The sequence below is a fragment of the Solanum dulcamara genome, chromosome 7 (genome assembly GCF_947179165.1).
Source record: "Solanum dulcamara chromosome 7, daSolDulc1.2, whole genome shotgun sequence".
NCBI classification, from domain to species: Eukaryota; Viridiplantae; Streptophyta; class Magnoliopsida; order Solanales; family Solanaceae; genus Solanum; species Solanum dulcamara.
Window position 1 is genome coordinate 6084702 of NC_077243.1, and position 26531 is coordinate 6111232.

At 36.3% G+C, this 26531-nt stretch overlaps 5 protein-coding genes across 12 annotated transcripts; 2 read left to right on the forward strand and 3 right to left on the reverse strand.

Moving 5' to 3' along the window:
- The first annotated feature begins 4380 nt into the window (after window positions 1–4380).
- Window positions 4381–8435, forward strand: LOC129896279 (probable polygalacturonase At3g15720). Of its 2 annotated transcripts, none has more exons than XM_055972136.1 (9): window positions 4381–4661; window positions 4766–4903; window positions 5282–5455; window positions 5577–5600; window positions 5690–5897; window positions 7315–7396; window positions 7482–7587; window positions 7716–7832; window positions 7993–8435. In XM_055972136.1, the coding sequence occupies exons 1-9, from the start codon at window positions 4494–4496 to the stop codon at window positions 8221–8223; spliced, it is 1248 nt and encodes a 415-aa protein (XP_055828111.1). In that variant the 5' UTR covers window positions 4381–4493; the 3' UTR covers window positions 8224–8435. The 2 variants fall into 2 exon arrangements, with proteins under 2 accessions (XP_055828111.1, XP_055828112.1); XM_055972137.1 differs by having other exon boundaries at window positions 7716–7781.
- Window positions 8086–11109, reverse strand: LOC129896280 (DCC family protein At1g52590, chloroplastic). Of its 4 annotated transcripts, none has more exons than XR_008767936.1 (6): window positions 10816–11109; window positions 10271–10328; window positions 9463–9570; window positions 9178–9270; window positions 8930–9090; window positions 8086–8208 (listed from the first exon to the last, which is right to left on the reverse strand). XR_008767936.1 is itself a non-coding variant. In XM_055972138.1 (5 exons), exons 1-5 carry the CDS (start codon window positions 11024–11026, stop codon window positions 9009–9011), a joined length of 552 nt encoding a protein of 183 aa, XP_055828113.1. In that variant the 5' UTR covers window positions 11027–11109; the 3' UTR covers window positions 8634–9008. The 4 variants fall into 4 exon arrangements, 1 of the variants encoding a protein (XP_055828113.1); XR_008767937.1 differs by having other exon boundaries at window positions 8086–8211; XR_008767935.1 differs by lacking the exon at window positions 8086–8208 and adding an exon at window positions 8634–8801.
- A 1117-nt stretch (window positions 11110–12226) lies between these two features.
- LOC129894257 (pentatricopeptide repeat-containing protein At1g52620) lies at window positions 12227–16024 on the forward strand. Its single transcript, XM_055969863.1, has 2 exons — window positions 12227–14934; window positions 15049–16024. Exon 1 carries the CDS (start codon window positions 12427–12429, stop codon window positions 14875–14877), a length of 2451 nt encoding a protein of 816 aa, XP_055825838.1. The 5' UTR covers window positions 12227–12426; the 3' UTR covers window positions 14878–14934; window positions 15049–16024.
- Window positions 16025–16156: 132 nt separating this feature from the next.
- LOC129894258 (O-fucosyltransferase 13) lies at window positions 16157–19241 on the reverse strand. 4 transcript variants are annotated; one of them, XM_055969865.1, is made up of 7 exons: window positions 19147–19230; window positions 18875–19043; window positions 18576–18658; window positions 17910–17980; window positions 17717–17805; window positions 17282–17503; window positions 16157–17135 (listed from the first exon to the last, which is right to left on the reverse strand). In XM_055969865.1, exons 2-7 carry the CDS (start codon window positions 19003–19005, stop codon window positions 16403–16405), a joined length of 1329 nt encoding a protein of 442 aa, XP_055825840.1. In that variant the 5' UTR covers window positions 19006–19043; window positions 19147–19230; the 3' UTR covers window positions 16157–16402. The 4 variants fall into 4 exon arrangements, with proteins under 4 accessions (XP_055825840.1, XP_055825841.1, XP_055825842.1 ...); XM_055969866.1 differs by lacking the exon at window positions 18875–19043 and having other exon boundaries at window positions 17910–17966; window positions 19147–19241; XM_055969867.1 differs by lacking the exon at window positions 18875–19043 and having other exon boundaries at window positions 17910–18008; window positions 19147–19240.
- Window positions 19242–22405: 3164 nt separating this feature from the next.
- Window positions 22406–24882, reverse strand: LOC129896653 (pentatricopeptide repeat-containing protein At1g52640, mitochondrial). Its single transcript, XM_055972587.1, has one exon. The coding sequence runs from the start codon at window positions 24816–24818 to the stop codon at window positions 23151–23153; it is 1668 nt and encodes a 555-aa protein (XP_055828562.1). The 5' UTR covers window positions 24819–24882; the 3' UTR covers window positions 22406–23150.
- Between the last annotated feature and the right edge of the window lie 1649 nt (window positions 24883–26531).

Sequence of the window (26531 nt, forward strand, 5' to 3'; positions counted from 1 at the left end):
TTGGGTCATTTTCAGCCCTCTCAATGTGACCAACCCTTTGTTTTTGGTGCTGAAAAGTTGTAAGTGTAGGTGCCATAGGCTGAACATTTTGTTCTTTCAATCTAGGAGCTGGACCACCTTCTAAAACCTGATTGGCCATATTTTGCTGCATATTCTCCTTCCAAGGAACAGCAGAATTAGCACCTACAGCCTGCCTAGTTTCATTGGAGAGGACAGCTTCAGAAACTCCCAAATCATGCCATATTTCTTGCAAATCTGAAGCTACAATCTGGCTCAAGATCTGCTGATTATGAGGCTGAGAATGGCCTGAGGAACTGCCTATTTCCTGAGTGGAAATATGGCCAATTACAGGTGCAGGTCCTTGCACTTGGTTGGGACTAGGACTAGGGGTTGGATCACTTGAGAATGTGCTGAAGTTATAGGCATGGTGTTGGTATTTTTCAGCATTTTTAATGTGACTCTCACCATGTGTGGTGCTGGAATGGTATGGGATTAGGGGCTAGGGCTTGCACCTTTTTTTCTTTCAAGTTAGAGAGTGAAATAGCACCCAAGACCTGTAAATTTTCTTTTACAGAGACAGCAACACCCTGTCCCAGTAACTGCAGGTTTTGGGACTGAATAGGGGCATCATTCTTGGCATTTTCCTGCAGGGGATTAGGAGTAACTGAGAACCCTAACTTTTGTGCATTGACAAAGTCCATTTTGTCCACTTGCTTGGAAGAAAAGTGTTGAATATTTGAAGTGGTAGCAGGGGCTCTAAGGTCATTCCTAGGGTCAACCATAGGGTTCTCATGCAAAACATGAGACAAATCCCCCCCCACTGGACACCCCATCCTGCAGGTTAGTTGGTTTCTCCTGAATACCATCCTCTCCTCCATCAACTTCAGAATCAGCCAATACATTAAAAGTAATGTTCGGGGAGCCATGGGGGATTGGGAGCATTGAGTCAATACCTGATTGTCGCTCGCGATGTCCATGAATTGCATCAGTACCTGTATTCTTGGTTTGGGTGGGTTTATATACCTGATGAGTGTTTCCTTGTACCTTCTGGGTGTTCTGCATAGTTTGGGTCTTACCTTTGAAGTTTCTTTTCTTTTGGGTTTCCCATTGTTCATTTGAAATTTGATTCTTGTTTGTATTGGTTGATTGTTCCTTAGCCTTGCCTCTTTCTTCCTGAGATGTGGTGGTAGATATTTCTGGTGGTACCTGTTTCCTGAAACTTACAGCATTAGTTAAGACAATAGGAGTAGAGATCATACCTGTGTGTTTTGTCAACGCATCTTTGCTTAGCTCTTCTTCCTTGTCTTTGGCCTTGTTGCGTTCTGCATCTCTTCTGTTGATGGGGCATGCAAGAGGAGTATGGCCTTGGTGTTTGCAATAGGCACAATAAAGGGGGACATCTTCATATTCGATGTCCTGCCATCTACCTTCTCCATTTGGATCATCATTTTCATCGAATCCAATCCAAACACTTTGGATTCTAGGCTTTGTGATGTCCATTTGGACTTTTGCTTTTGCTACGCTCCCCCTTGTCTTTTGCATAATGGCCATGTCCAAGTGCAACACTTGTCCCACGTCCGCAAGCAAGAGCGTAACAAATTCTTTATGGAAGCAATGCCATGGGAGCTCCGGAAGTATGACCCAAACGGGAAGAATGGGGGTTTCATAATTTGGATCGAAAGTAGGGGTCCAAACTTGAAACCGCATAAAGACACTGTCAATGTACATACGCTTGCTATCTAAAATGGTGGCTCTATCATGTTCATTATCAAGGTCAATGTATATGTGTCTAGAGTTGAAGTGGGTAATCTTGACCTTGCCCCTTAGTTCAGTTTGGGTAATAAATTTCTTTCGAATAATCTCCATCTTGGGCATAGGGCTGTAAAACTTGCCTATGAGTGTATACTTACAGGATTCAGCCATCTTAATCATGTAATCATCTCTCTTAAACATGATGGCCGGACATCCCTGTTTTGTAGCTCTTTTCGGAGGTGATAGGTCTATTTTAGTTTCGGTACCGACTTGTCTAATCCTAAGTTTTGTGGCTAAGCATTGCATTATGATGGGCGGAGGGGGGTGGTTAGTAGTGGTGGGTTTATTGTTGGGAGGTTTAGTTGTTGGAGGTATAGCACTGGGGGTTAGGGAAACTATAGGTACTTTAGTGATTTTAGGGTCGAATTTTTCAAAATTGGATGAAATGGTAGGGAAGTTTGAGACTGTGGGGTGTTTGGTAGTTTTGAGACCATTGGAGGTACAAGGAGTGTCCGAATTAGTGGCATGATTAACTAATACATCGTCGGACCTTAATTCACTGTTTTCGTGTCTATTGGTAGGAGTTGCAATTTTGGAATTTGAGTTCGGGGTATCTAAAAATTGTGTTTTTTGGTTTAAAATGTTCGTATTGGTATGAGGGTCGTTCTGGTTTATAGAATTGCTTTGGGCGTTCAACGGAGTGGTGATTCCGGTGATTCTTTGAGGAATTCTAACACTAGCAGTAACGTTTGAAATGGTGGGATGGTCGTTTTCCTTAGCATTTTGTTCCTGAGGTGTATTTGGATGCTGGGGAGTACCATTGAATTGAAAAGGAATTTTTTCGGTCACCGGAGCTCCGACGCAACCACTGTCAGCATGTATTGTCAAATTGGAAACCTCAGAATTGAAATTCGACGGGTTCGAGACCTTACCTGATGGGGCTTTTTGGATGGTTGGATTCCTGTCATCATTCTGAACAATTTGGCATTGCCAATTTCTGAATCGGATTCTCGCCGCTTCGCCGCCTCCGGCCAGTGGAAGCGTAACCCTAATTCCCAAATTCGAATCGTTAGAGAGTGAATTCAATGGGTCTTTTGGGATTTCTGTGTTCTTCGTTGCATCGTGGTCAAAACCCATTGGAAAATTTATATTTTCGTCGACATTCGCAGTGCCGCCGCCGCCGCCGGAATTCTTGCAGCCGCCTGAATCCTTTGAACTGATATTTGACAAGATTGGTAATGAATTTGATGGAGATTTTTGTATGGTTGTATTCGTGTTGAGCTCCTCTACACTTTGGCATTGGTCTTGAATTTCGAATGTCACCGGAACTCCGGCGTCGAGGTTCAACAGTAGAGTGCCGGCGACTCCGTCATCTATTGGGGCTGGGCTTTTACTATGAGGGGCGCACTGAGGTGGGAAACCAACCCCAGGTGGTGCGCCAACTTGAATACCATCGGCGGGCGTACAAAAGACATCCCGATTGGCCGGCGACTCGCCGGAGTTTCGCTGGACAGTCGCGGCTTCATTTCTCTCGATTGCCTCGCTGAAATTGCTTGATTTTCGGATATGCTGTAGCTGAGATGTTGTTCTAACATTCTCAATTGGTGGTTTATCAAAACAATTCACAGAATTGGAGATAGAATCGATTTCTCGTTCAGTGATCGCGTCTGGTTTTTCAATATTCCCGGGGCTTTGGATGTCCGATTGAGACGATTCTTGAAGAGTTTTGCTTAGTCGAAGATTGTATAGTTCTCTGGACTGATCCGGTGGCTTGAAAAGTTCTGTCGGCGGCGATGATGCCATTCCGACAGAGTTGTTGTTGTTTGTAACGGCTATATTTTGAGAGCGTATTTGCTACAGTAGAAATGGATATTGTTGAATATTTTTTTTAAGCAGCAAAATTATTCCGTTTAAAGATGATGGGAAATCTAGCCTTAGCTTGGTGAATTTGAACCAAATAGAATTACAACAATTAGGTTGCAATACCAATCTAGTAGATAGTTTAGGTTAATCATTATTGTTGGTATTTATAATTCTATTTGTGTTTGGTTGCTTGCCTATTCAAATCCTGGTGCAAAAGTTACTCCAGTAGGAAAGTTTTCAAACATCTCAAATTAATATCAATAAGTTTCCTCGAATTTATACAGTACGATAAGTATTTTTTTAATTTTAATTTTTTTGTGGACGTTGAACGCAACTAAAAAGTCCAAATACTACTTCTTGCGTAATTTGTATTGGAAGAAGTTAGATATTCTTTCTATTCTTTGCTTTGGTAGGCGAGAAAAGTGAGAGATCCAAGAGGGTTAAGCCACTTGATCTTTAAAAAAAAAGACTCTTAGTCAAATCTATGGATTTAGTTTAAATGAAACTGGAGGATTATTTAATCATATAAAATGATACTGGTAAATGGTGGCCAAATTTTATATTTCATTTTTTTTTCTTTTTATTTTATGTGACACTATTCACTATTACTATTTGAATAGTTTAATGAATTTTTTTTAATAGTGTTTAATTTCTTCAAATACTATTTTCTTAATATTTTAAATTATTAACGATGGTAATTTACACCACTTTCAAATATGTCGAACTATGTTATATAAAATGGAACGGAGGGATTGATACGAAAAAGATGGCTAGTTATAGTGACTTCCATCTTAAGTGGTGGAGGGAATCATGGCTTTTAATTATTCTATGCTTATTTATATAAGTAGAAGATTTGGACACATTCTTATTACTATGCAATGCATGGTTCTTGTACTATCTGGATCATGATGACTAGTTTGCAGTTTTACTTTTGCATTTTCTTGGTTTATTTGTGCATGGTTTCTTCTGTATGGAGTGCTGATATTAAAACTTTCAATGTCATCAATTTTGGGGCCATCGGAGACGGAAGAACTGATGATCTTCCGGTATATAAAAAAATATTTCTTCAATCTTCTCGTAATTTTTTTGGGTGATTTTTCTCATATATATACGTGAGAATTTGTAAACATTTGATCATGTATATATGCAGGCTTTCCTCAAGGCATGGGAAGCTGTGTGTCAATCGGAATCCAGTCGTGTAATTCTTGTTATACCAAAAAGAAAGAAATTCTTACTTATGCCTTCAACATTTGATGGTCCTTGCAAGCCCTCACGTATGCATATTCAGGTCATGCCCTACAGCCAGAATAATTTTAGATTTCTGATAGAAGAAACGTCTGTCAAAAATTCTCCCGTGTTTTGGTAGTAATCTAATTAGGATGTAATTTATACAAACAAGACATTATATAGATTTATGCACTAGCTAGTGGCAGGTTGTCCGTCCGTTTTATATTCCAGGTTATAATTAGTTCCTCATTTCATCCACTTAATATGAACAATTATTATATGTAATCATTTTTAGGTGATCTGATAGTGTAGATTTTCTTTTATTTTATAATGTCCATATACAAAAGTTAATTCAAATTCATATAACTTAAAGCTAGATCAAAACAATGTTGAGAGATTTGATAAGTAATTTTGTTAATTTTAATTTATCCTGTTACAGGTATCTGGAAATATAATTGCACCCAACTCAAAATCAGGATGGGATGGAGCTGCATCCAATGCATGGCTCACTTTCTCAAACATCAACCATCTTACTGTTAATGGCAATGGAGTTTTTGATGGCCAAGGCCATATATGGTGGTCGAATCCTTGCATGAATGATAACACATCCCAAGTAAGCTTAGAATCTTACTTTCAAAATTTTTTATATGTCGAAAATTGTAACGCTAAAGCCTAGAAGCCTTTAAATTTCTAGCTAATTTCTTACACATGGAATTATTATTATTTTTTACCAGGAAACACAATGCAAAGGACCAACTGTAAGTATACAGTATACACAATAATGGTTTTCGATTTTCCTGCTATGCACTAAACTAATGTAATGATCGTCCAATAAATATACATATAGGCATTGATTTTCAGAAGATGTGATCAGCTTCGAGTTAGGGGAGTAACGATTACTAGAAGCGCTAGAAGTCATATCATATTGACTGCTTGCAATGAAGTTAGCATTGCTAATATTCGTATTATGTCCCCTGGTGATAGTCTCAACACCGATGGGATTGACGTTTCTGCTAGCACTAACGTACGAATACACAACTCTCTCATCGCAACAGGTACATTTTCACTATCTATGAATTTAACTTATATACGCTCATAATTTCTTTAAGAAAATTTCACCGTTAAGGTAGCAGCTCATGATAAGTTAAAGTATTAACCTGAAAGATAAAAGCAAGTGACTTGCTATAACAGTTTGAATGATCACTGATGGTAGAAAAGTTTTTACACTAAAAAGAGTCAGTTTGGTGTGCGAAGCATCTAGATTACACCAAAAATTTGGAGAAGAGTAGATAACCTATCCAGACGCAAGTATCAATGGTTGATTTCACAATTCAAAGTTCAAATCCGTAAGTAAGGGTGTACATGGACCGGGTTGGTTCGGATTTTTTAAATAGCAAACCAACCCATTTGTGTCGAGTTTCTAAATCACCAAACCAAACTAATAAAGATCGGATTTTTCGACCTCGGATTTTTTCGGATTTCTCGATTTTTTCAAGTTTTTCCGGTAAAGTATTCATACAAACATATAATTAACTTGTGTTTCAAATATTTTTTAATCTACCCAAATACAATTATCTAAGATGTTTCTTAAGAAAATAACACAAATATGATATAGTGATGACACTAAAATATTCAATAAAAATAATAATGTAATCATATAAACAAATATTGCAAATAGATAAATGAAAATGAAAATGATTATAATCCTAAAGGTCTAAATCATACTAAAATAAGTCTAATAAGTATTAATTAAACAACTAAATATTAAAGAAAACTAAAATTAGGTTATGTATTTTAATTATCCAAACTAATATATAAATAAAAAACAAATATTCAACATTAATTATCGGCATTCTTACTATTGAGTTGATTTTTTTTGGTTAGCAATAGTATTGATTTGATTTTGATTTAAATTTTATTAGAGTTACTAATATCTATGTAATATAACTTTTATTGGACTATTCAAAATTCTAAATCAAACTTGAAATAATATCGTTAAAAGATAAAAACTATGAAAAAGTATAAGAAATATTTATAAATTATACCAAAGTAAATATTTTTATGTAGAAAATAATTTTTAAAAATTATATATATATATATATATATGATATCGGGTTGATTTGGTCTCTGGTTGACTTTTTAAAGTTAAAACCAAACCAACCCAATATAGTCGGATATTTTTTCCTTCAGTAACAAATCAAGTCAAACCAAATCACTAGTCAGATTTTTTTTTTCCATTTGTGGTATGATGTGGTTTTTGGTTCGGTTTTGTTAAGCTATAGGTCATGGTTCGGGTCTGATAGAAAAGAACTAGAATCTCAAACTCATAAACTACAAATTCTGACTCGACCTCTGACTATTACTCCTTTTTGATTTATACCTGAAACTACACTTCTTCAGGAGTGCAAAATCTGACTTGATTCTTATTATAACGGGTTTTCTTTACATATTTTGGGCAATGAATTATGATAGGTGACGACTGTATTGCAATAGGAGGAGGATCGTCCAACGTTAGTATTAGCGGCATAACATGTGGACCAGGTCATGGTATTAGGTAATTGTTGGTTTTTCAAATTCTAGTTTACTAGAATGTTATAAATTGTAAATAAAAACTCTAGAAAAATATTTAATGGCTGTAGTATTGGATCCTTGGGAGAAGGAGGATTTGAAGTAGTGGAAGATGTGAACGTACGAAATTGCACGATAAAAGACACCTTAGCTGGAGTAAGGATTAAGACCTGGCAGGTAATGTGCACTTAGTTTTTGATTAGCTTGAAAATACTAGTACTCTGATAATATTCGTCATTTACACTTTACAAATACTGCAGGATCTGTTACAACCATAACTAGCTAATTTATTTCGAATGGAACAGGGAGGTGAAGGGTATGCAAGGAGGATTGCTTTTGAAGGAATTATATTTGTTGCAGTCAACAATCCTGTAATCATCGACCAGTTTTACTGTCCCAGTAAAGTCAATTGCAAAAATGATGTGAGAAAACAAACGAAAAATATAAAGAATGTAAACTGTGCGCTAATCATTGGCATAAGTGATGCTTCTTTAGTCAGCTTCAGCAGATTATTAGTGAACCAACTTGTCTTAACAGTTGATCATTTCATTACTAACTGATTGTTTGACTAATTTAATGCAGACAGCTGCAGTTGCATTGAGCGACATAACATTCAGAGGAATACTAGGGACTTCCCTGATGGACGAGGTGATAAATCTGAGCTGCAGCGAGACTGTTGGCTGCAAAAACATACTTGTTGATCGGGTATATATATCATCTGTTAATGGTAACCCTGTTCATGCCAAGTGCATCAATGCTCATGGAAGATACACTCATACTAGGCCTGCTGTGAAGTGTCTGCTGCCGCCATAGTTTTAATGTCACAATGCCTTACTGATCCACAATAACTACTAAGGGAGTAGATAGGGGAGAAGGAGAGACATGTACCATTTTTCTCAACTACTATAGGCTTATGGCTATTTCATTATTTAGGAAATTAGTATATTCAAGTATTCTGGATACAGTTTCTGTAATGAATAACTACTCAAAAGTCAAAAGCCATTATTCTGTTCTCTTTTCTTGATATGTTCACTAGCCACAATTATGTTTTTGTGCAAAACATTCTATTGAACTGCTTACATCTATGTCGCTATTTTAGGAAACTATTATATACAAGGCTTATGGATACATATCCTTTAATGAATAACTAATCAGAGCCATAATTAATTTCTTCTTTAGATAGCTGGAAATATCTCTGTATGCAGAAACATTCTATCCAAATTAGAGAAAAGGAAATCGTAGAGCATTTTATTAGAGTTGGAACTTATGTACAAATTACAAGTTACTAGTATAAAAGATATAACTAATTGACAGACTAAGACATCAGATAAAAAGGATGAACTTCAATATAGAAACAATGGATAAGAGTGTCAGCATTTTCTTTCTCTATTCTGTCACCCGTCATCATAACATCAGAACCATACAACAAGAATAATCAAGTTTAGATGCTAAATATGCAAACAACGGCAAGTCATTATAAACTCAAATTATGTTCTATAGAAAAGAGTATTTTACTTACATGATAGAAAAAGTACCAGTTTCTGTATACTGTATAATCACATGAACTGGAGCAGCCAAAGGGTGCTTAGCACCTCCAATTACATCTCACATGAATTGGAGCGGCCAAAGAGTGCATAACGGTTATTGGCGACATTATCATATGCAAAGTCTCGAATGAATCTGCAAAAATGAGGAAAAAATCAAGCACCAGAAATGAAGCAAGTTTTTACATTCCACTATGACTGGGATCAGAACACTGGAACTTACAGAGGCACAAACTGTAAGAAGAAAGCTAGCTGAGGGAAAGGCAAGTTAATGTACTCCATAATCTTCAGAACAGCTTCAGATTTCACATAAGACCTGAAATGAAAACAGTGTTCACTAGTTACTCCTGCTATGATTGCTACAACTTTAGTATCGTCAGGACAAAATTTAATTTGAAGTTGAAAAACAAATTGGAGTCAAAGTTGGAAAAAAGGAACTCCAATGTGTTTATTTAGGCTCCCCCCACCCCCCACATTATTTTTTCTCTTTTCGGAACATACAGCATACCTATCTTTTTCAACAAGCACAACACTTGAAATATCATCAGGAGCTCTGCCAGATCTCCTCAACAGGTTCTTCCCTGCTTCACTTTGTAAAGCTTCATACCTAATTCTCCTGGATGTCAATGGAATGAGGAATTAAAGCAGAATTAGTCTTGAAGAAAACTGGAAAACCACAGAACAGCCAATGATGACGATAACAATAAGAAGTCCGACTGCTAAGAGTCAATAACATTTCCCTGACTAAATGAGCTCAGACAATTTCTGTTAGTAAACTCATAAAAGGGCAGCCCGGTGCACTAAAGCTCCCGCTATGCGCGGGGTCCGGGGAAGGGCCTGACCACAAGGGTCTATTGTACGCAGCCTTGCCTTGCATTTCTGCCAAAGGCTGTTTTGATAAAAAAACTATGTTAGACTCTCCTAGCATCAAACAGTTAAGAGACGTTACCTTGTCATCTGGGATAACCATATCAAATTTCCATTTATATAAAATCTTTGACGAAGTAGTTATATACCACATATAATTAGCGAGAATGACTGCAGCAGACAAGCTCTACAGAAAACATGAGCCAAGACAATAGAGTACAATAGCACAAATGTTAAGAGTGAGACATAAGGTCAATTTCTGAAAGCAGACCTAGTACATAACTCTGGTCACAACTTATAACTTGGTAAACCAGGTAGACGATCTGATCAAAAGTCATCAGACTCTGCTTTTCAATAAAAGTTTACAATTTTGTAACCTTTTACATATGGAAAGAAGTTTGAATCTATATCCTTTCAGCCAAACACAAACAAAGAGGGAAAACACCAACCTTGTACTATCATTATTACGGACAAACTTTACACCTCCATTGCACAGGTTGCACACACCTAGAAAACATGTAAAACATTTCTCAGTTTCACACATAATGTTATCCAAAACCACTAAAACAGTAGGCTGGCTAACCTTTTCAGATCAACTACATAAGTTTTAAACTTGCATTTCAAGGTGATATGAAGAAAGCTAACTGACTCAGGAGAGTTGTGGTCAAAACTTGAAAAATTATTTCAACTATACTTCAGCAGACCACACAAAAATGATGACAAAGTTATGCTTGAGATTTGAGAAACGCCTAATTCTCTTTGCTAAAAGAGGGGAAAAGGTTAAACATTTAAGCATTAAGGAAATTTAAGTTTTGCAATAATGAGCAACCAAAAACATCTAAATTCAATTTCTTCTTGATTTTCAAAAAATTCAGTTATTTTAAAGGAAATACAGCATTCAAAAACCCTTCCTTTTTCAACAATTTCTAAAAACGTTAAAATCAAATCCAATAGAATTAAAAAGAAAAAGGACGCAAGGAATCAAAGGTTATACCGTCGAATAACATTATAGGGCGATTATCAAGCTCAAAGAAACTAGCAGTTTCCTCCACCCAATCCACTGCCGCTTGACGGCTGCTACTGCTGGTGTTCGGCGGAGTTGATAGAATTGCAAACGGAGTGAATTGCCGGCGAAATCTAGCATGAAACGGTGGCGTTACAGTCAAACCGGCGTAGCTTGCGGGTATAGTGATCGCCATGTTCATTGGACCCAACTTCAAAAATCAGTTGTTTTTTTGTTGATAAAAGCGGTGGTTAAAATTAGCCCTCGCCTCTGCAATTAGTAGTCCTTAAGAAAATGTTCATATTATGGCCACGTGCAATTACGAATACCTCTAACCTATATTAAATTTGATTAATTTAGATTTGCTTTACTCATGGCACAAATCGCTTTTTTACTAAGAATTTTTTTATACACAAACCTTAAATTCGAGATTTCTATTTAAAAAAGAGTAACTTCATTCACTGTACCACATCGTTTAATGATAAAATTACTCTTTTAAACTTCTCATGTAACAATAACAACATACTCAATATAATCCCACAAAATAAAGTTTGAAAAAATAAAGTGTGAGAGAACTTGTTTTCGATAGATCATTGGTTCAATGAAAAAATAGTTCAAAACAATCCAAAGCCAAGTAATAGAAGTACAAGAAATAGCAAATGGGAACAAAAACAAAATATTATGATAGTTAAAGTACAAGATAACAAACAATAACAGGAATCGAAGGTAACTGAAGAAATCTACAAGGAGTGCGTGATAGAATTACTGTTAAAAGATAAGGTAAATGATAAAATAGAATTACTAAATAATAAGTAAAGACAAAATGAGACAAATAAAATTACCCTCTCTGTTTGAAGTTTTTTTCCTAGAAGTTTCGACCTTGTTGACTATGACAACCGTCGCAACTATAAATAGACTCGTGATTATGGCAAGGCGATACACTTTGCTCTCTCGCGACCCCTACTCTGATCCCCTACCGAAGATAGGTCACCAAACTACGACTGAAAATTTCGCCTTTTGAACCCTCAGTCGCATAGTTAACTGGAGTAGGCCGAGTCAGAAAGGCTTTGATGACTCAAGGTTCATATTAGGGAAAAGAGAGTGAGGGAAACGACGCGATCACATCAAATCAATCATTATATAAAATGAGATTTTTTATCATTACCCAACATGCATTTGATGATACGATATAAAAAAATTTAAATAACAATCAAAATAAATATTGTATTTAAATTAATAATATTATACAATACAATGCGGTAATAACCATCCAAACAAAAGTTTAAAGTGGCATTTTTAATCCATTTTTGTTTTTGAAATTTAATCCTTTTGTCGGTTCAATTAATACCCGTAAAGATGCACCAAATTTATACACACCCGCCCACCCACCCACCCAAATGAAGAAAAAGGTAGTCTTTGAGGTTTGAGACACTGTTGAAGTTCTCCGGGGTTTTAGTCAGTAGCAGCCTCTTGGAGTTGGGAGACAGTGAAGTTCCCAAAAGGCGCATGAAGATTATTTCATCTGTTTCTTGTAATCCCTTTTTTTCCTGGACTGAGCTTTCATCCAGGAGATGACACAAAGTTCACCATTTTCTAATTCATATGTCTAAAACCCTTCTCTCCCGCATTAAACCCCTCCACAGCCCAAAACCAAAACCCCCTTCTCCTTCCAACTTCCCATTAACACGCCGCATCAAGGAACTCGTTAATGAGGTCTGTGAAATCCTGCATACCCAAGAACAATGGGAACACACTGTCGAAATTCGTCTTTCGCAGGAAGAAATTGTTCCTTCCGACATTGCACACCTTGTGTTTGACAAACTCAAGGATGCTCATGTGGGTCTCAAGTTCTTTGATTGGGTCTCTCAAAGACCCTACGGTTGTCCCCTTGATCGTTTTGCTTGTTCTTCTCTTTTGAAACTCTTGGCTAAGTTTAGAGTGTTTCCTGAAATTGAAAGTTTGCTGTCCAACTTGACTACTTGTGAAGATAAGTTTCCTACTCTTGAAGCGTTGGATGCTGTAATTAAAGCTTATTCTGATTCTAAGTTGGTTGACAAAGCTGTTGAATTGTATTATTTTGTATTGAAAACCTATGATTTGGTTCCACATGTAGTTACTGTTAATTCTTTACTTCATGGTCTTGTAAAACATGGTAAGATTAAAGCTGCTAGGAGACTTTATGATGAGCTAGTTGAGAGAAGTGGCAGTGTTGAGGATAATTTTTTGGATAATTTTAGCACTTGTATTATTGTCACAGGTTTGAGTAAAGAGGGGAATGTTAAAGAAGGCAGGAAATTGATTGAGGATAGGTGGGGTAAAGGTTGTGTACCAAATGTTGTTTTTTACAATACATTGATTGATGGCTACTGCAAGAAGGGTGACATTAGAAGTGCATATGGACTTTTCAATGAGTTGAAATTGAAGAGCTTCTTACCCACAGTGGAGACTTATGGGACACTGATAAATGGGTTTTGTAAAAATGGGCATTTTGAGAAAGTTGAAATGCTTGCGCAGGAGATGGTTGAGAGGGGTGTGATTGTCAATGCCCGAGTGTATAACACGATCATTGATGCTAGGTGTAGGCATGGTTTTACTGTGGAAGCAATAGACACGGTAAGAAAAATGGTTGAAGCTGGCAGTAAGCCAGATATCGTGACATATAATATATTGATCTCTTATTCATGCAAGGATGAGAAAATTCAGGAAGCTGAAAAGTTTCTAGAGCAGGTTAAGAATATGGGGTTGGTGCCCACCAAGTTTACTTATACTCCTATGATACATGCCTACTGCAAATTTGGTGATTTTGAAAGGGCGTTAAGTTTGCTTGCTGAGATGACGGAGTATGGTGATACGCCTGATGTGTCAACTTATGGAGCTCTGGTCCATGGATTGGTGGTCTCTGGTGAAGTTGATGTCGCATTACTCATTCGAGACAAAATGATTGAAAGGGGAGCATCACCTGATGCTGGCATTTATAATGTTTTGATGAGTGGGCTCTGCAAAAAATTGAAGCTTCCAGCTGCTAGGCAGCTCCTTGATGAGATGCTTGGCCATGGTATATTACCTGATGTTTATGTTTATGCTACTTTAGTAGATGGATGTGTAAGAAATGGCGAATTTCAGGAAGCGAAGAAGCTATTTAGGCAGACTATTGAGATGGGTATGGATCCTGGGCTTGTAGGGTACAATGCCATGATCAAGGGATACTGTAAGTTTGGACTGATGAAAGATGCAGTTGCTTGCATCAGTAGAATGAAAAAGTCAAAAATATGTCCAGATGCCTTTACTTATTCAACAGTAATTGATGGATATGTAAAGCAACATGATTTGCGCCGAGCATTAACGATACTCCCCCACATGGTAAAGTGCAACTGTATGCCAAATGTGGTAACACACAGCTCTCTAATTTATGGCTTTTGTCAGAATGGAGATCTTGTGGGAGCTGAAAATTTATTCAAGGGAATGCAATCAAATGGTATGATGCCTAATGTTATAACTTATAGTATACTAATTGGTAGCTTTTGTAAAGTGGGAAAACTTGCAAAAGCAGCTTCTATTTTTGAACAAATGCTCATGCACAAGTGCTATCCAACTGATGTCACGTTCAATTATTTGGTTAACGGGTTTTCCCATTGCTCGCCTACTATCTTCTCAAAGGAGAGAAATGATCCTCAGGATGAGAAGAACTCTAAGTTTATGGCATCTTTTAAAAGAATGATATCAGATGGTTGGCACCCGAGAAATGCTGCATACAATTCCATTATCACCTGCCTCTGTTTACATACAATGCTCAAAACTGCATTGCAACTACATGACAAGATGATTAGTAAAGGCTACACTACAGATTCAGTTACCTTTGCTGCCTTATTGCATGGAATTTGCTTGGTTGGAAAATCCAAGGAATGGAAAAATATTATTTCCTGTAGCTTAAGTGTGACAGAGCTATCTGTTGCTTTAAAGTATTCCTTGATATTTGACCAGTACCTGAGTCATGGATTTGACTCTGAGGCTTCAGTGATTTTGAATACCTTGGTTAAAGACCATGCTTCGTAATCAAGATGAAACTGATGTTAAGTTTTTGATAAAGCTTTGACTGGCAGAAGACTGAAGGTCTTTGTAATTGCTGTTTTATCGAGAGAATATTATGTATTATATGAATACGCAGGATCTTCTATAAGATGGATGGATCTCTCTGATTGTAGCTTTAATTGGTCTTCTGCGCAGATTGATTGTGTTGCAGCCAGCTGACATCCAGTTTTTGGTGCAATTCTGCTACAGCTCCTCTAGTTTTTTTCTCTTTTGGTGGCAGTGCAACTAAAACCAGGGTGGGCAAACTTGCCTTTTTCCTGTCACGGATTCTTGATTACATAGCAAGAATATAAAAACGCCATTGGTATCAATTTATCTGGTTTCATGCAGGTAATTTTCATTGGAAAATGAATATATCAGATGCTAAAAAGTTTTGACTCTAAGAAGAATTGACAACTTAATCTTGACCATAACTGATAAAGAGGCCACAGCAGGTGAGTGGTCAAGGAGGTATGGAGGTCAGGTGTTGTTAGATCTTTTGGTCAGGAGGCCCATCCAAGATTCCGAATGGAATGGGATGTGCAATTTGATTCAGGTGCAATTCAGAGAGGACAGAGATTTGGGCAGGCTGGTCCTTAAAATCGTATTACAATCACTTATCTAGGAGAGGTGACTTCAGACCCATATGGAAGCTGGTATGGAAGACTAAGGCAGCGAAAAGTAAGTTTTACACTCTTGTTAGTTGGCGGTGTTTGTACAAAGGATCCGGGCTGATTTTGATCACTTGTTACTACATTGCAATTTCATTGGAGTTGTCGTCTTACTCCATTTGAACTGTTATGGGATCTACCTAGGACAGTGTTGGATGTCATGGCAAGTTGGAGAATGAGAAGGCTGGATGCTTAAAAGGAATCTGTGCAAGACCGGCACATTTTGTGCATTTTTCAGTTGATTTTGAGAGAAATATAGTTCTAGAATTTTGGAGGGTTACTATTATGGAAATTAGAACTCTTTTGTTTGGTTATACTTTTTCGGTGCAAAAGGTTCTAAATTGGAAAAATGATTGAATATAAACCCATTACATACATTTGTAAGGTGAACCCGATTCTTGATTTGCTATTGATGAAATTCTTTGATTTATATAAAAAAGAAAAGTGAAAATTATAGTACGATATTTTTTAGATTCCCAAAGTGTTCTTTTAGGTTGCTCATCACCCGAGTGAACTGGTAAAGACGTTCTCGCAAGGAACAGATTTATGTATAGCATCAAAGCCACCAACATAAGCAATTGGATCAACCAAAGAAGGATAAAGCAGCCATGATAGACGACCTCTCTAATACCATTCCATCAAATGGAAAAAGAACCCCAGTTTCTGTGGGGAAAAAAAAGAAAATAAAAATAGCTAAATGTGGTGTTCCATAAGCTACATACACTTGAATACATTAATCACATAAATTCGTGAACTAGTAGGCACAAATAAATTGCTCTGGGTGTATGACCAAAATATTCAAAAACAACTGAACTAAAGACGAAAATAAAAAAACAGGTTCATAGATTGAATTCGCAAAAACAGTCTGGTAAAGCAGATCCTCTACCCATTATGAAATCATCTCTATGAACCTTCCACAGGGCTTCTGTTAGTTCCTTCCCTTTAAGCCCCTGAGAGGTTAACAATGCAAAAGCCTTCCTGTTCAAGAAAATTGTCTTATACAACCCCTTGAAAGCTCTCATTGCTGCAACCATCTTATCCATGTTCCCAAAATAAGTAGCCATGTAAGAATCGCTGTTAATAGACACATAATAATCCAGTGCAGCTTTTGTATTCCCATGCATGGTTGTGAAGTCCTCTCCACTAAGAAGAATAGACTTGGTAACAACGTTGGTATACACAGATGTTAGTCCCTCAAGTTCCATCAGGCCATCACCAGCTGCCAAATAAATAGTGGTATTGGTGGGTATGGCTAGAGCTTTAAGTATGAATGCAGTTTCACTGGGTGTTAGTGGACACTTTCCACGGTTTCTCCAAATACGAGCCGTTTCCCCAGTCCAAGGTTTCCTGTCAACCCGTGCAGCTTCTATGGCTTTTGTGGAGGCAAGTGAAAGACCAGAGTACTCACATTGACTATAAGCTACCATGTCAGGTTCAAACCGAAGGTGAAGCGATAAGAAGGGCTTTGGTATAGCTTGTAGAAGCTCCAACGCTTTCTTCTCCAATGTGCTTGTAAGGCGCAACGCACTATAACAAGCCTGGCAAAGTGCAGCTTTTGCATAAAGAGGGTACCTAAGAGATTCAAAGGAACATAGAAAAGCACCACATGAGTAATTATGGTTACAATGGTGAATAAAAAACTTTATCCTTTGAAAGCTGCCTGCAGAAATGATTGATTAAGATTTTTTGACTCAACTCAAAATACAAAATATAAGTACCTATCCCTTCTTTGACTCATTGCAGGGGTGATCGAGATATATCCATGCTTCAGTAGGGAAGGAAGAACACTCTCAACATAGTCAAATTGGCCTTTGCGTTTGCTGCAATCAACTCTAACAGGATCTTTTGATTCAATCTCAATTGGAAGCTCCTTTACCACATTAATAAAGCCCTTCATTTGTTGGATGAAGAAGTCTACATCAAATACATCTTCAAAACCGCTGAAACACAAGGAAAAATAGGCAACATTATAACGAAAACCTCCAACGACAGCTCTTAACCGTGTAAAACAATAGAGTTGTCTGCTGACCAGATGTAGCTATGAATGAATTTTTGCCAGGACTAAAGCAGTAAGCAAGTAACTAAAACATACAATATTATGTAGGTTAAAAAGGGAAGATGAAACAAATATATAAGTCATAACAATAGCATACCTAGACTCATTCCAGTATGCAGCTACTTCAAACTTTGGCAAAACAAGGGTAGCATTCAGCAAACGAGCTATTCCAACACCATCACACAACTGCAGATCACAAATGACGAGAAACAAATTGACTACGAATTTTCTCATCATAAATTTCAGTCAGTAGGATATTCAATGTGGGTGCGGCAAATAGCAGTACTCACATCTCTCCTCATCTGATTGAGCCCACCATAGCAATCCACTCGAACGTACCCATTAGCCTGAGCAGGAAGAGCTGCAGCATTTCAACAACAAAACCATGTCTGCATTGGAGGCCAGTCAAATGCTCGACTTAGAAAACTTTACAACCCCCCAGAGCAGAAGGTTATATGCACAACTAGAGCTTATATCCTAATTCTCGTTTTACCCACCCACCAACAAATTCCAAGTAGCCATTACCCAAAATAAACTATCCTCAGTATAAATCAGCTTAATCTCCATCAACAGACCACCAGAAATACCAATGCAGCAATATAGTAAAGAGTGTACAATTATTTAAATCGGCACCAAGTAATGTCAATGTGATCTAACGTTATAGTAGCTATCTACAATAAGGAGTCGTTTGGTAGTTGGTTAGATTGATGCATATATTAGTTATGCAGATATTATCTCTTCCATCTTCTACCCGCACAAGACGATACACCAATTTCCTCGTAACTTATACTCCCATGTATTATTTATGTCGGTTTCCTAAATTACGAAACATAAATAACTTACTTCCTAACTAGCTACCAAACATTGTATAACTCATATATACATAAATTGATACATGCATAAGCTACCTCTTTACAAGCTAAGGGTTCTATTTTGGGGGTCAGACAAAAACTAACCATTAGTTCGAGGTTGGAGCCACCAATTACAAGGTCGCCACTCAGCTAATCTTCGTATGCTCCATATCTCAGGTCTTTCAAGCCTGCAATTACACTCAAATTCAACCAGATCAGAACGGCACACAATAAGAGAGAGAAATGCGTTGAAGGGGTGATAGACTAGCTCAAAACTCAAAAGAAAATCGAAATCAATTAAATACAGGACAAAAAAAAGGGAATGTCCGTAGACATTAACACGGAAACCAAAGCAATTAACAAACATAGGTTTAAAAAAAAGGGGAAAAAGAAGCAAAACTTACCGGGAAGAATTAAAGGTAACAGAAGGGTCAGAGAAGAAAGGAAAAGGTGGGAAGAAGAAGAGAAGGAGAAAGAGAGAAAACGCCAATATCGTAACGCCAAAAAGGGGTTTTCGCACAGTTGAGGCGATCATTCTATAGAAGAAATACACCCAATGAACGAGTCCCTTCTCTGTTAAGAAACTATCAGCAGTATTAGATGGAAAATATGAAGAAGGAAGAAGATGATATGGAGGGAGTGAAGTAGATCTCTTCCTTCCAAATGGTATACAAACCTTACAGTTGTAGATCTACCTTCCCCTTTTGCCCTCTTTTCTTCTCACCGACTTCTCCATCAATTTCTTTCAGATTTCTTTTTCTTTTGTTTCTTTTTGATTTTATATTTTTGAGTCGTGGTACAAAATCGAACCCAAATTATTGGTATAGTAGTTTCGGTGATGACTTTAATATTTTTTATTATTGAATTATTGATTCTTAATGATTTAAGATTTTTTTTTAATGGATAATAGATAACATGATAATAATTTAATAATTTATATTTATTATCGGTATATAAAGTTTTTTACTTATGATTTAGTTTTATAGTCTTATTTCTTGCTGTGTCAAACTCTTGGTATAATATTTTGTATTTGCTTTTGAGCAGGATGCAATTTGTCAAATTATGTGCACGATTCATTTGGTTTGTTACCTGGTTTTTTAATGATTTTCAATGATTTTTTTGGTAAAATTTTAATGATTAAATCGATAATCGAATTGATAATGATCAATAACCGATAAATCGATAACCAATAAGCCAAGATATTAATAGTTCTATAACTGATAAATCAAATCGATAACCTTCAAAATCGAATCGAACCGAACCGATCAATATGAAGCACTAGTGTCAATTAATATGAGAGTAATTTCTGTTGTACTCCACAAAATGAAAAGAGCAATGGCCTCTCCTAAGTTTGTAAATTTGCCTTTCCAAATTAATTTGTACAGTAGAGGTAGGCCTAAAAAATATTAGAAATGACATGCCTCAGCTTTAGCTCATCCAAGACGATCCATAATAGAAGGTGTGGAGGTCGATGATTAGGATAGAATGATAGCAGATAGTCGAATATTAATCTTGTATTTTCCTACTCTTAGACTTATATTTCAATTTCTATTTGTTGTTCCTTTAGTCTTGATTATTGTATCGAAAAAGAGTAAAAAATGTTCTTAAACTATATGAATGAATAAAAATGTCCTTAATTTATAGTTTGATCCAAAATTGCCCTTATTGTTATTTGATGGGTCAAAATGCTATTTTTTCAAATAAATATATTATTTATTTACTTTTTTAGCACACTCTTTTTCTAATAATATTTTTTATTAGCAAATATTTATCCTACTTTAATTTGAAAAAAATAAAAATAAAAATATTTCTTATTTTATATTAATAATTTTAATCATTATCTAAATGAAAATAATGATGAGTTTACTATGAATTATGATCTTATATATATGACATATATTATCTATTAAAAGGGTACATAAAGTCATTCTATTTTAATTGATAAATTGGTATTGAGAAGAAAAAATTATTTCCTACATTTTTATTAGTTAAAGTGATTTTTTTTAAAAAAAAACAAGAATAGGTTCCATAAAAGTAATATTCTTATTAGGAACAAGTTGTGTTTAAAAAGAAAAAAGATAATATATTTACTCAACAAAGGGGCATTTATGATCCATCTAGTAACAATAGGAGCATTTCTATACCAAACTATTAACAACAAAAGGCATTTTTGAACCAAAATATTGACGACAAAGACATTTTTGGACCAAATTATAAACGAGAGACATTTTTGTTCATTTCTCATAATTTAAGGGTACTTTTGACCTTTTTCTGTTATTGTATTTTCGTGTTACCTTTCCTTTCCATACTTATTTTGACATGTTTCGCTAGGGCCGACGCCGAGGATCTCTCAAAAATTGTCTTTCTATTTTCAAACGATAGGGGCAAAGCTCTGTATACAACACCTTCTCCAAACAAAACTCACCTGTGAAATTATATTGGATATGTTATTGATGTTCTTTTGTATAAGAAAAAAAAGTATTTTATTTAATATTTTCAGCAAAAAATATTTTGTTATTTTGAGCAAATGCTACTAGAACAAGCTTTTGTATCAGTTTCTGTTTTCTACAGCAATAACAAATTTGACAAAACTTCTATCTACATCTCTCTTTATTTTTAGCTGTTTTTTCTTATCTTTAAGAAAGCAAAACAAGACCACCATTCAATCTATTAATTGGCCAACAAATAAAAAGGTACATCGTTAGAAGGAAAAGAGAGCAAAACGAAAACAGTAGAAAACACTGCTGATAGCTTCACACATACACACACACACCAAAAAAAAAAAGAAACTTTAACTCCTCTTCCAGCCTCCATGCTGCTCCAACAATTAATAAACAGGAATAAGAAAAATCCAAATTCGAGTAAAGCAAGCTCTTCAAGAAATTACGACAGCTTTTGTGATGACAACAATCATAACAAGGTGCAAGGTGGCCTCTTCACAGAGCGGAAGAAAGGCAGCCGGCCAATGAGCCTCAATCCTCAAGAACTATTCTTAGTCACCGCTATCAAAAGAGAAAAGAGGAATAATGTTGTGCCATCTATCAGTTCCCTACCACATATAGTAGCTAACATCAAATTCAACCTGAAGCTTCCTAGAAATGACATATTCTTCAATACCCTGCTTCTGAATGACTTCCCAGATTTCTCGAAACTATTGTTGGAAACACAATTATGGTGAAACTTGGAAGAAGATGATCTAGCATCCAACCTTCTGTATGCTTTTCCATTTTTAACCTTGTATCACCTGTTAGCAGCAGTGTCACATTGGCAACATGGTGAGTACTAACTGTAAAAACTAGCTTTTAAGAAACACTCAAGATCATACAACTATCTTCATGTATATCAGAACATAGCATTCTGTTTATGACTTCAAAATACCAACATACATATATCTTCTAGATGCGTAAAGGCATTTGGGGGGGGGGGGGGGGGGGGAAAGATCAATATTACGTGCCGCTAAAAGTAGTTTATAGGGATCCAAAAGTTACTTTGCGTCATGTAAAAATTACAGAATATTGGCTTCGTAGTTGAAACCTAACCAAAGAGCTAACCATTATCCCAATATTTTTTAGGGGTAGGTAGGAGGATGGGGAGAAATTAGGAGATATGGTAATAAAATGCAAGCTGAACCAGTGAGTAGAAAAAAAAATTGAAGCTGAGCCAATCTTTTCATCATCACCCTTACCTGGAGAACATGCTCCAAAGTCCAATCTAGTCGATTGATCTATCCAACTTTGGTTTCCAAATCCCAACCTTTACGATTCCTGTGGTCATTCCCAAAGAAAACAACTACTCAACGTCACACCTGGAATGATCATATAACACAGTTCCGAGTCACATCAGCACTATATTGGATGTAGTACATTCACAAAGTAGAAATAAGGATAATGGTTACATTTAGACCCATTAACTAGACATATATGGCAGAAACAGCAAATCGATAATTTATCCATCTGCATGGCATTTTCCAGAAAATGTCTCGCAATTAAATTTTATTTCAGATGTTTCCATTCAAACACAAAAGAATTGTGTCCTTAATATGCCCTCGTACAACCGAAGATTCTTGCATGCCTTAACTAATGTATTCCAACAGTAGTTGACACATATAAGGCATCATTCAACTAGAAAGCAGACCTTGCGACCCCTTGTTAACCTTTTTATTTCCCTTTGTGGTAAAAACTCCTTGTTTATTCTTGAAAACTGATAGCCCTTCAGCTTGTCCTTTAAGGATGCAAAGAATCCAATACAAAATGTGGACTCCAAGAGATAAATACATGTCTTTCATTCCTTTACCTTGTAATCCAGTTGCACCACAACTAGATCTTTACAAGCTAGGATGTCATTTACACATATTGAATGGTAAAGCGCAACTGGACCCACAGGGAAGACAGACCATAAATTAATCTTGGCTTTGCTACGGAAATATACAGATCAACAAACTCACTTGGGCCAAATTGTCGCCACTCTTTGACTATAAGTTGCCATCACAAGATAATAGGTCAGACCAAGGTTTTGCCTCTGTGGCTATAGTTTGCTATCCGAGCGAGGAGTTTCCACTGGGAATAGCCAAGTCAGTAAAAACACGGACATGCAGCAGGTGATTACCAATAAATGACATGCGACAAGTGTAGGTATCACCTTGACCAAGGAATTGAGATTATTCTAGGTCATTAGATTCTTTCACTCAAAACTTTCATCCGAGTATTCTTCATCATTTTTCAATTTCACGCAGGCCTTGTTACCTCTCATTACGCTTACCAGTTCTTGAATTAAACTAGATGTGCTCCTTTCCATCTTATCTGCAAGTATCTCGGTCTGCTCTGCAAATCCATGACCTATTAGTCTATTTCTCAATATTTCACATGTCGCTGTATATGGCGGAATGCCTTCATCTATCATCATTTCAAAATATTTACATGCTTCCTCAAGTTTGCCTTTCTTCTGACAGAAACCATGTACCATGACAGTATATGTCGAGACTGAAGGATAAAAGTTCCTGTCTTCCATGCTCTCCCAAACTTTCTCAACTCTATCAAACCTTCCCACCCTAATAAGCATCTTAAGCAACATATTATATGTATGTTTATCTGGTAGGCAGTTGTTTCGTTCCATTCTTGAAATCAGCCTATGTGCCAAGTTAACTTCATTGTGATCACAATGAGAAGCTAGGATTGTATTGTAACTCCAACAATCAGGTCTTACCCCTCCGCTAATCATCTCATCTATCAGTTGGTAAGCCTCGTCAACCTTCTTGGTCTTACAAAGCTTTTTGATGATACAATTATACGTAAATACATTAGGCACAAGTTTGTACCGCTTCATCTGGTCAAGGAGCCTGAAAACTGAATGAATATCATTTGCTGCGCAATAACCATGGATGAAAATTGAATAACTAAAAGCATCAGGTATCAGTTCGATGGACCTCATCTTCATGAAGAAGTTGAAGGCCTCATCCATCTTACCAGCCTTGCATAGTGAGTCCAAAATACTATTATAAGCAAGCAAATCAACTGAACAACCTCTTTCAAGCATTTCATCAAACAGCTTTTGTGCTTCAGCAACTTCCCCTAATCCTCCCCATCCCCTTATCAGAATGCTGTAAGTTTTCACACTCGGCATGAAATCATCCTTCAATTTATCGAAGAACTCTTGCGCTTTCTTCGTATGCTTTCTTTTACATAGCGCCAGTAATAGCTTATCGAGATCAGCTAAACATGGTTTAATCCCAAAATCTACCATTTTATTAAAAGCCCTAATTGCATCAGCTGGCAAACCAGCTCTACTATAAGCCCTGAAAACAAGCCAGAAAATTTCAGGGGTAATTTCACAAGATCTATTCGTTCTCATCTCAACAAGGAAGTCCCATATCAAGGGGAACTGTTTACTACTTCCTAATATATCAACAAGAATATGAAAGCTTTCTCGACTATGACAAAAACCTGATAAATTTTGTGCCCATATGAAGAACCTGTGCGCAGAAAATCCAAGATTTTTGCAACGTTTGAGGACTTGTTCAACTACGTCGGTTGAAATTCTGCCTGAAAATGGATTGAGGGCTGACTCAATGTCGTGGTGAGGGCTTCTGTAGTCACTAAGAATTCGAGAAATCTCATTCACAAGGTCTGGAGAAGATGGGTCTGAGTTTTTCTCAGGTTCCCGTTTTGTTTCTGCATCAGTAAAAGAGGACATGAAGAGATAGTCGCGAAAACCATTGCAGGTGGGAAGATAAGAAGACAAGGAAGAAGAAAGACAATATTGAGTGCTTTTGGGTAGAGGAAGATAGCAATTGGCAAGTATTCGGGAGAAATAGCGTACACTTCTGTAGCGAAGAAGTGTCCTAATCGCCATTTTTTCAGAAAGTTCAAAACTTCAAATATGTAACTTCACCCAAAATTCAATTCTTTTTCCAAATCAAACCAGATTCAAAAGAATGTGCGCCAATTTTCTTGGTCTCTTTCATTTATGGCTGATCCGTTCCATTGGGCTTTTATTTGGTCTTTAGGCTCAAAATATGTCTTGGGGCTGAAGTCCACACGAAAGGCCCGTAAACAATAATACTCCCTCCGTATTGTAATTGTTCGGAGAAATTTCGCAAACAACCACTATAATAAAATTAATTAGAATTTTTAGTTATAGTTTGCATATTTACAGGCTGTAATTATAGTTTAAGATGCCTCGTTTGTATAATTCGCAGATAATTCAGCTATTTTTGTGTAAACTCAAAATAACGAATTTATACAAATACAAATATTTGAACTTTAAATAGTTATACAAATTATACTATACAAAATTACATTATACAAAAGTTATACAAATTTCAAATTATACAAACGCGCGAATTATACAGACTCAAACCATAATTAACGCTAAATGTTAGTGACGAATTGTAAATTAGCTAAACTAGCTATGTAACTAATTAACTAGTATATATTTTGCTTATTCGCTTAATTTTTCCTAATTGTTCGACACCACAAGATTAAGAAACATTTTGTTATATTTTAGAACTCAAGATTCAAAAAGTCTTCTTTAAAACCACACAAATAAATTGAAACGGGGAGAATAAACATTTTGGTTGTAAGAATTTCGCAAGACATCTTATTTATTGCCCCCATTTGACCTGTATCATTTTTAAAAATAATTTAATTGGTTGTCAATATTTGGTAATTTCAGACAAAAAGCTGATTCGCTACTGCTAGTGTGGTTGCTGCTGCTGCTTTTCTCATCTAAAATTTGAGATTATCAAAGTATGTTCTATTCATTGATAGATGTATCCAAACCCAGTAAATCAAATTAGTTTCAATAAAATCTTGAGCTTGAACCCAAAAAAAATTCAAATCATAAATTCGCCGCCTTAACATTCCTTTCACCTTCTACTCCAATCATCTCCTTATTCATCACATGGAAATCAAGACCAGATCAACTCGATCTGTGTTAACTAGCACTTCATAACATTAAATGACTATCTGTTTTCACCGTGCGATTCCTTCAAAGTAATGGTCCGATATATTTTTGGTTAACCTTAACCAAAGCTTCTCATTATATGCTTGGAATTTGACTAATTATAATATTTGGTCACGTAAGGTGTCCTAGCCTGGCATCGTAAGATCCCGTTAAGTAAACTTAACGTGTATAGATCTAAAATACCATATTTAGTTACTTGTATTCTGGCATGCATAATGCATTTTCTCTAGCTGACTAATTCATGGTTAAATATATATGTTACTTTTTGAAGCTAAGGAAGATGCTTGCTGGTTCCTATATATCCTTGCGTGAATAAACTGCAAATACTTAGCCATAACATTTTCATTAATGTTCCAAAAAAAAAAAAATACACTGTCGTCGGTGTTAACCAGTTACAATGTTGCATGCATTGATAAGTAAGAAGAAACTCAAGAGTTTCAAATGATTAATATAAAAAGTACTCCGTCCGTTCCAATTTATTTTATGTTGTTTGACTAGCACAGAGTTCATAAAATATGAGAAGACTTTGTAATGTTTCAAAAATATTTGTAAAATATATAATTTTTTAGATTGAAGAATACATCTTTATGGACTTTTTGC

What these genes read in the sequence shown, in the direction of transcription:
- LOC129896279 (XM_055972136.1), top strand. Translation starts at nt 4,494, where the DNA reads ATGCATGGTTCTTGTACTATCTGGATCATGATGACTAGTTTGCAGTTT. An exon ending in CACAATGCAAAGGACCAACT is followed by an intron (nt 5,601 to 5,689) that starts GTAAGTATACAG and finishes ATATACATATAG; the next exon opens with GCATTGATTTTCAGAAGATG. An exon ending in TAAGGATTAAGACCTGGCAG is followed by an intron (nt 7,588 to 7,715) that starts GTAATGTGCACT and finishes CGAATGGAACAG; the next exon opens with GGAGGTGAAGGGTATGCAAG.
- LOC129896280 (XM_055972138.1), bottom strand. Translation starts at nt 11,026, where the DNA reads ATGAACATGGCGATCACTATACCCGCAAGCTACGCCGGTTTGACTGTA. An exon ending in CGTAATAATGATAGTACAAG is followed by an intron (nt 9,571 to 10,270) that starts GTTGGTGTTTTC and finishes ATTGACATCCAG; the next exon opens with GAGAATTAGGTATGAAGCTT. An exon ending in GTGCTTGTTGAAAAAGATAG is followed by an intron (nt 9,271 to 9,462) that starts GTATGCTGTATG and finishes TTTTCATTTCAG; the next exon opens with GTCTTATGTGAAATCTGAAG.
- LOC129894257 (XM_055969863.1), top strand. Translation starts at nt 12,427, where the DNA reads ATGTCTAAAACCCTTCTCTCCCGCATTAAACCCCTCCACAGCCCAAAA.
- LOC129894258 (XM_055969865.1), bottom strand. Translation starts at nt 19,005, where the DNA reads ATGATCGCCTCAACTGTGCGAAAACCCCTTTTTGGCGTTACGATATTG. An exon ending in GTTACCTTTAATTCTTCCCG is followed by an intron (nt 18,659 to 18,874) that starts GTAAGTTTTGCT and finishes GTGTAATTGCAG; the next exon opens with GCTTGAAAGACCTGAGATAT. An exon ending in ATGAGTCAAAGAAGGGATAG is followed by an intron (nt 17,136 to 17,281) that starts GTACTTATATTT and finishes TGAATCTCTTAG; the next exon opens with GTACCCTCTTTATGCAAAAG.
- LOC129896653 (XM_055972587.1), bottom strand. Translation starts at nt 24,818, where the DNA reads ATGGCGATTAGGACACTTCTTCGCTACAGAAGTGTACGCTATTTCTCC.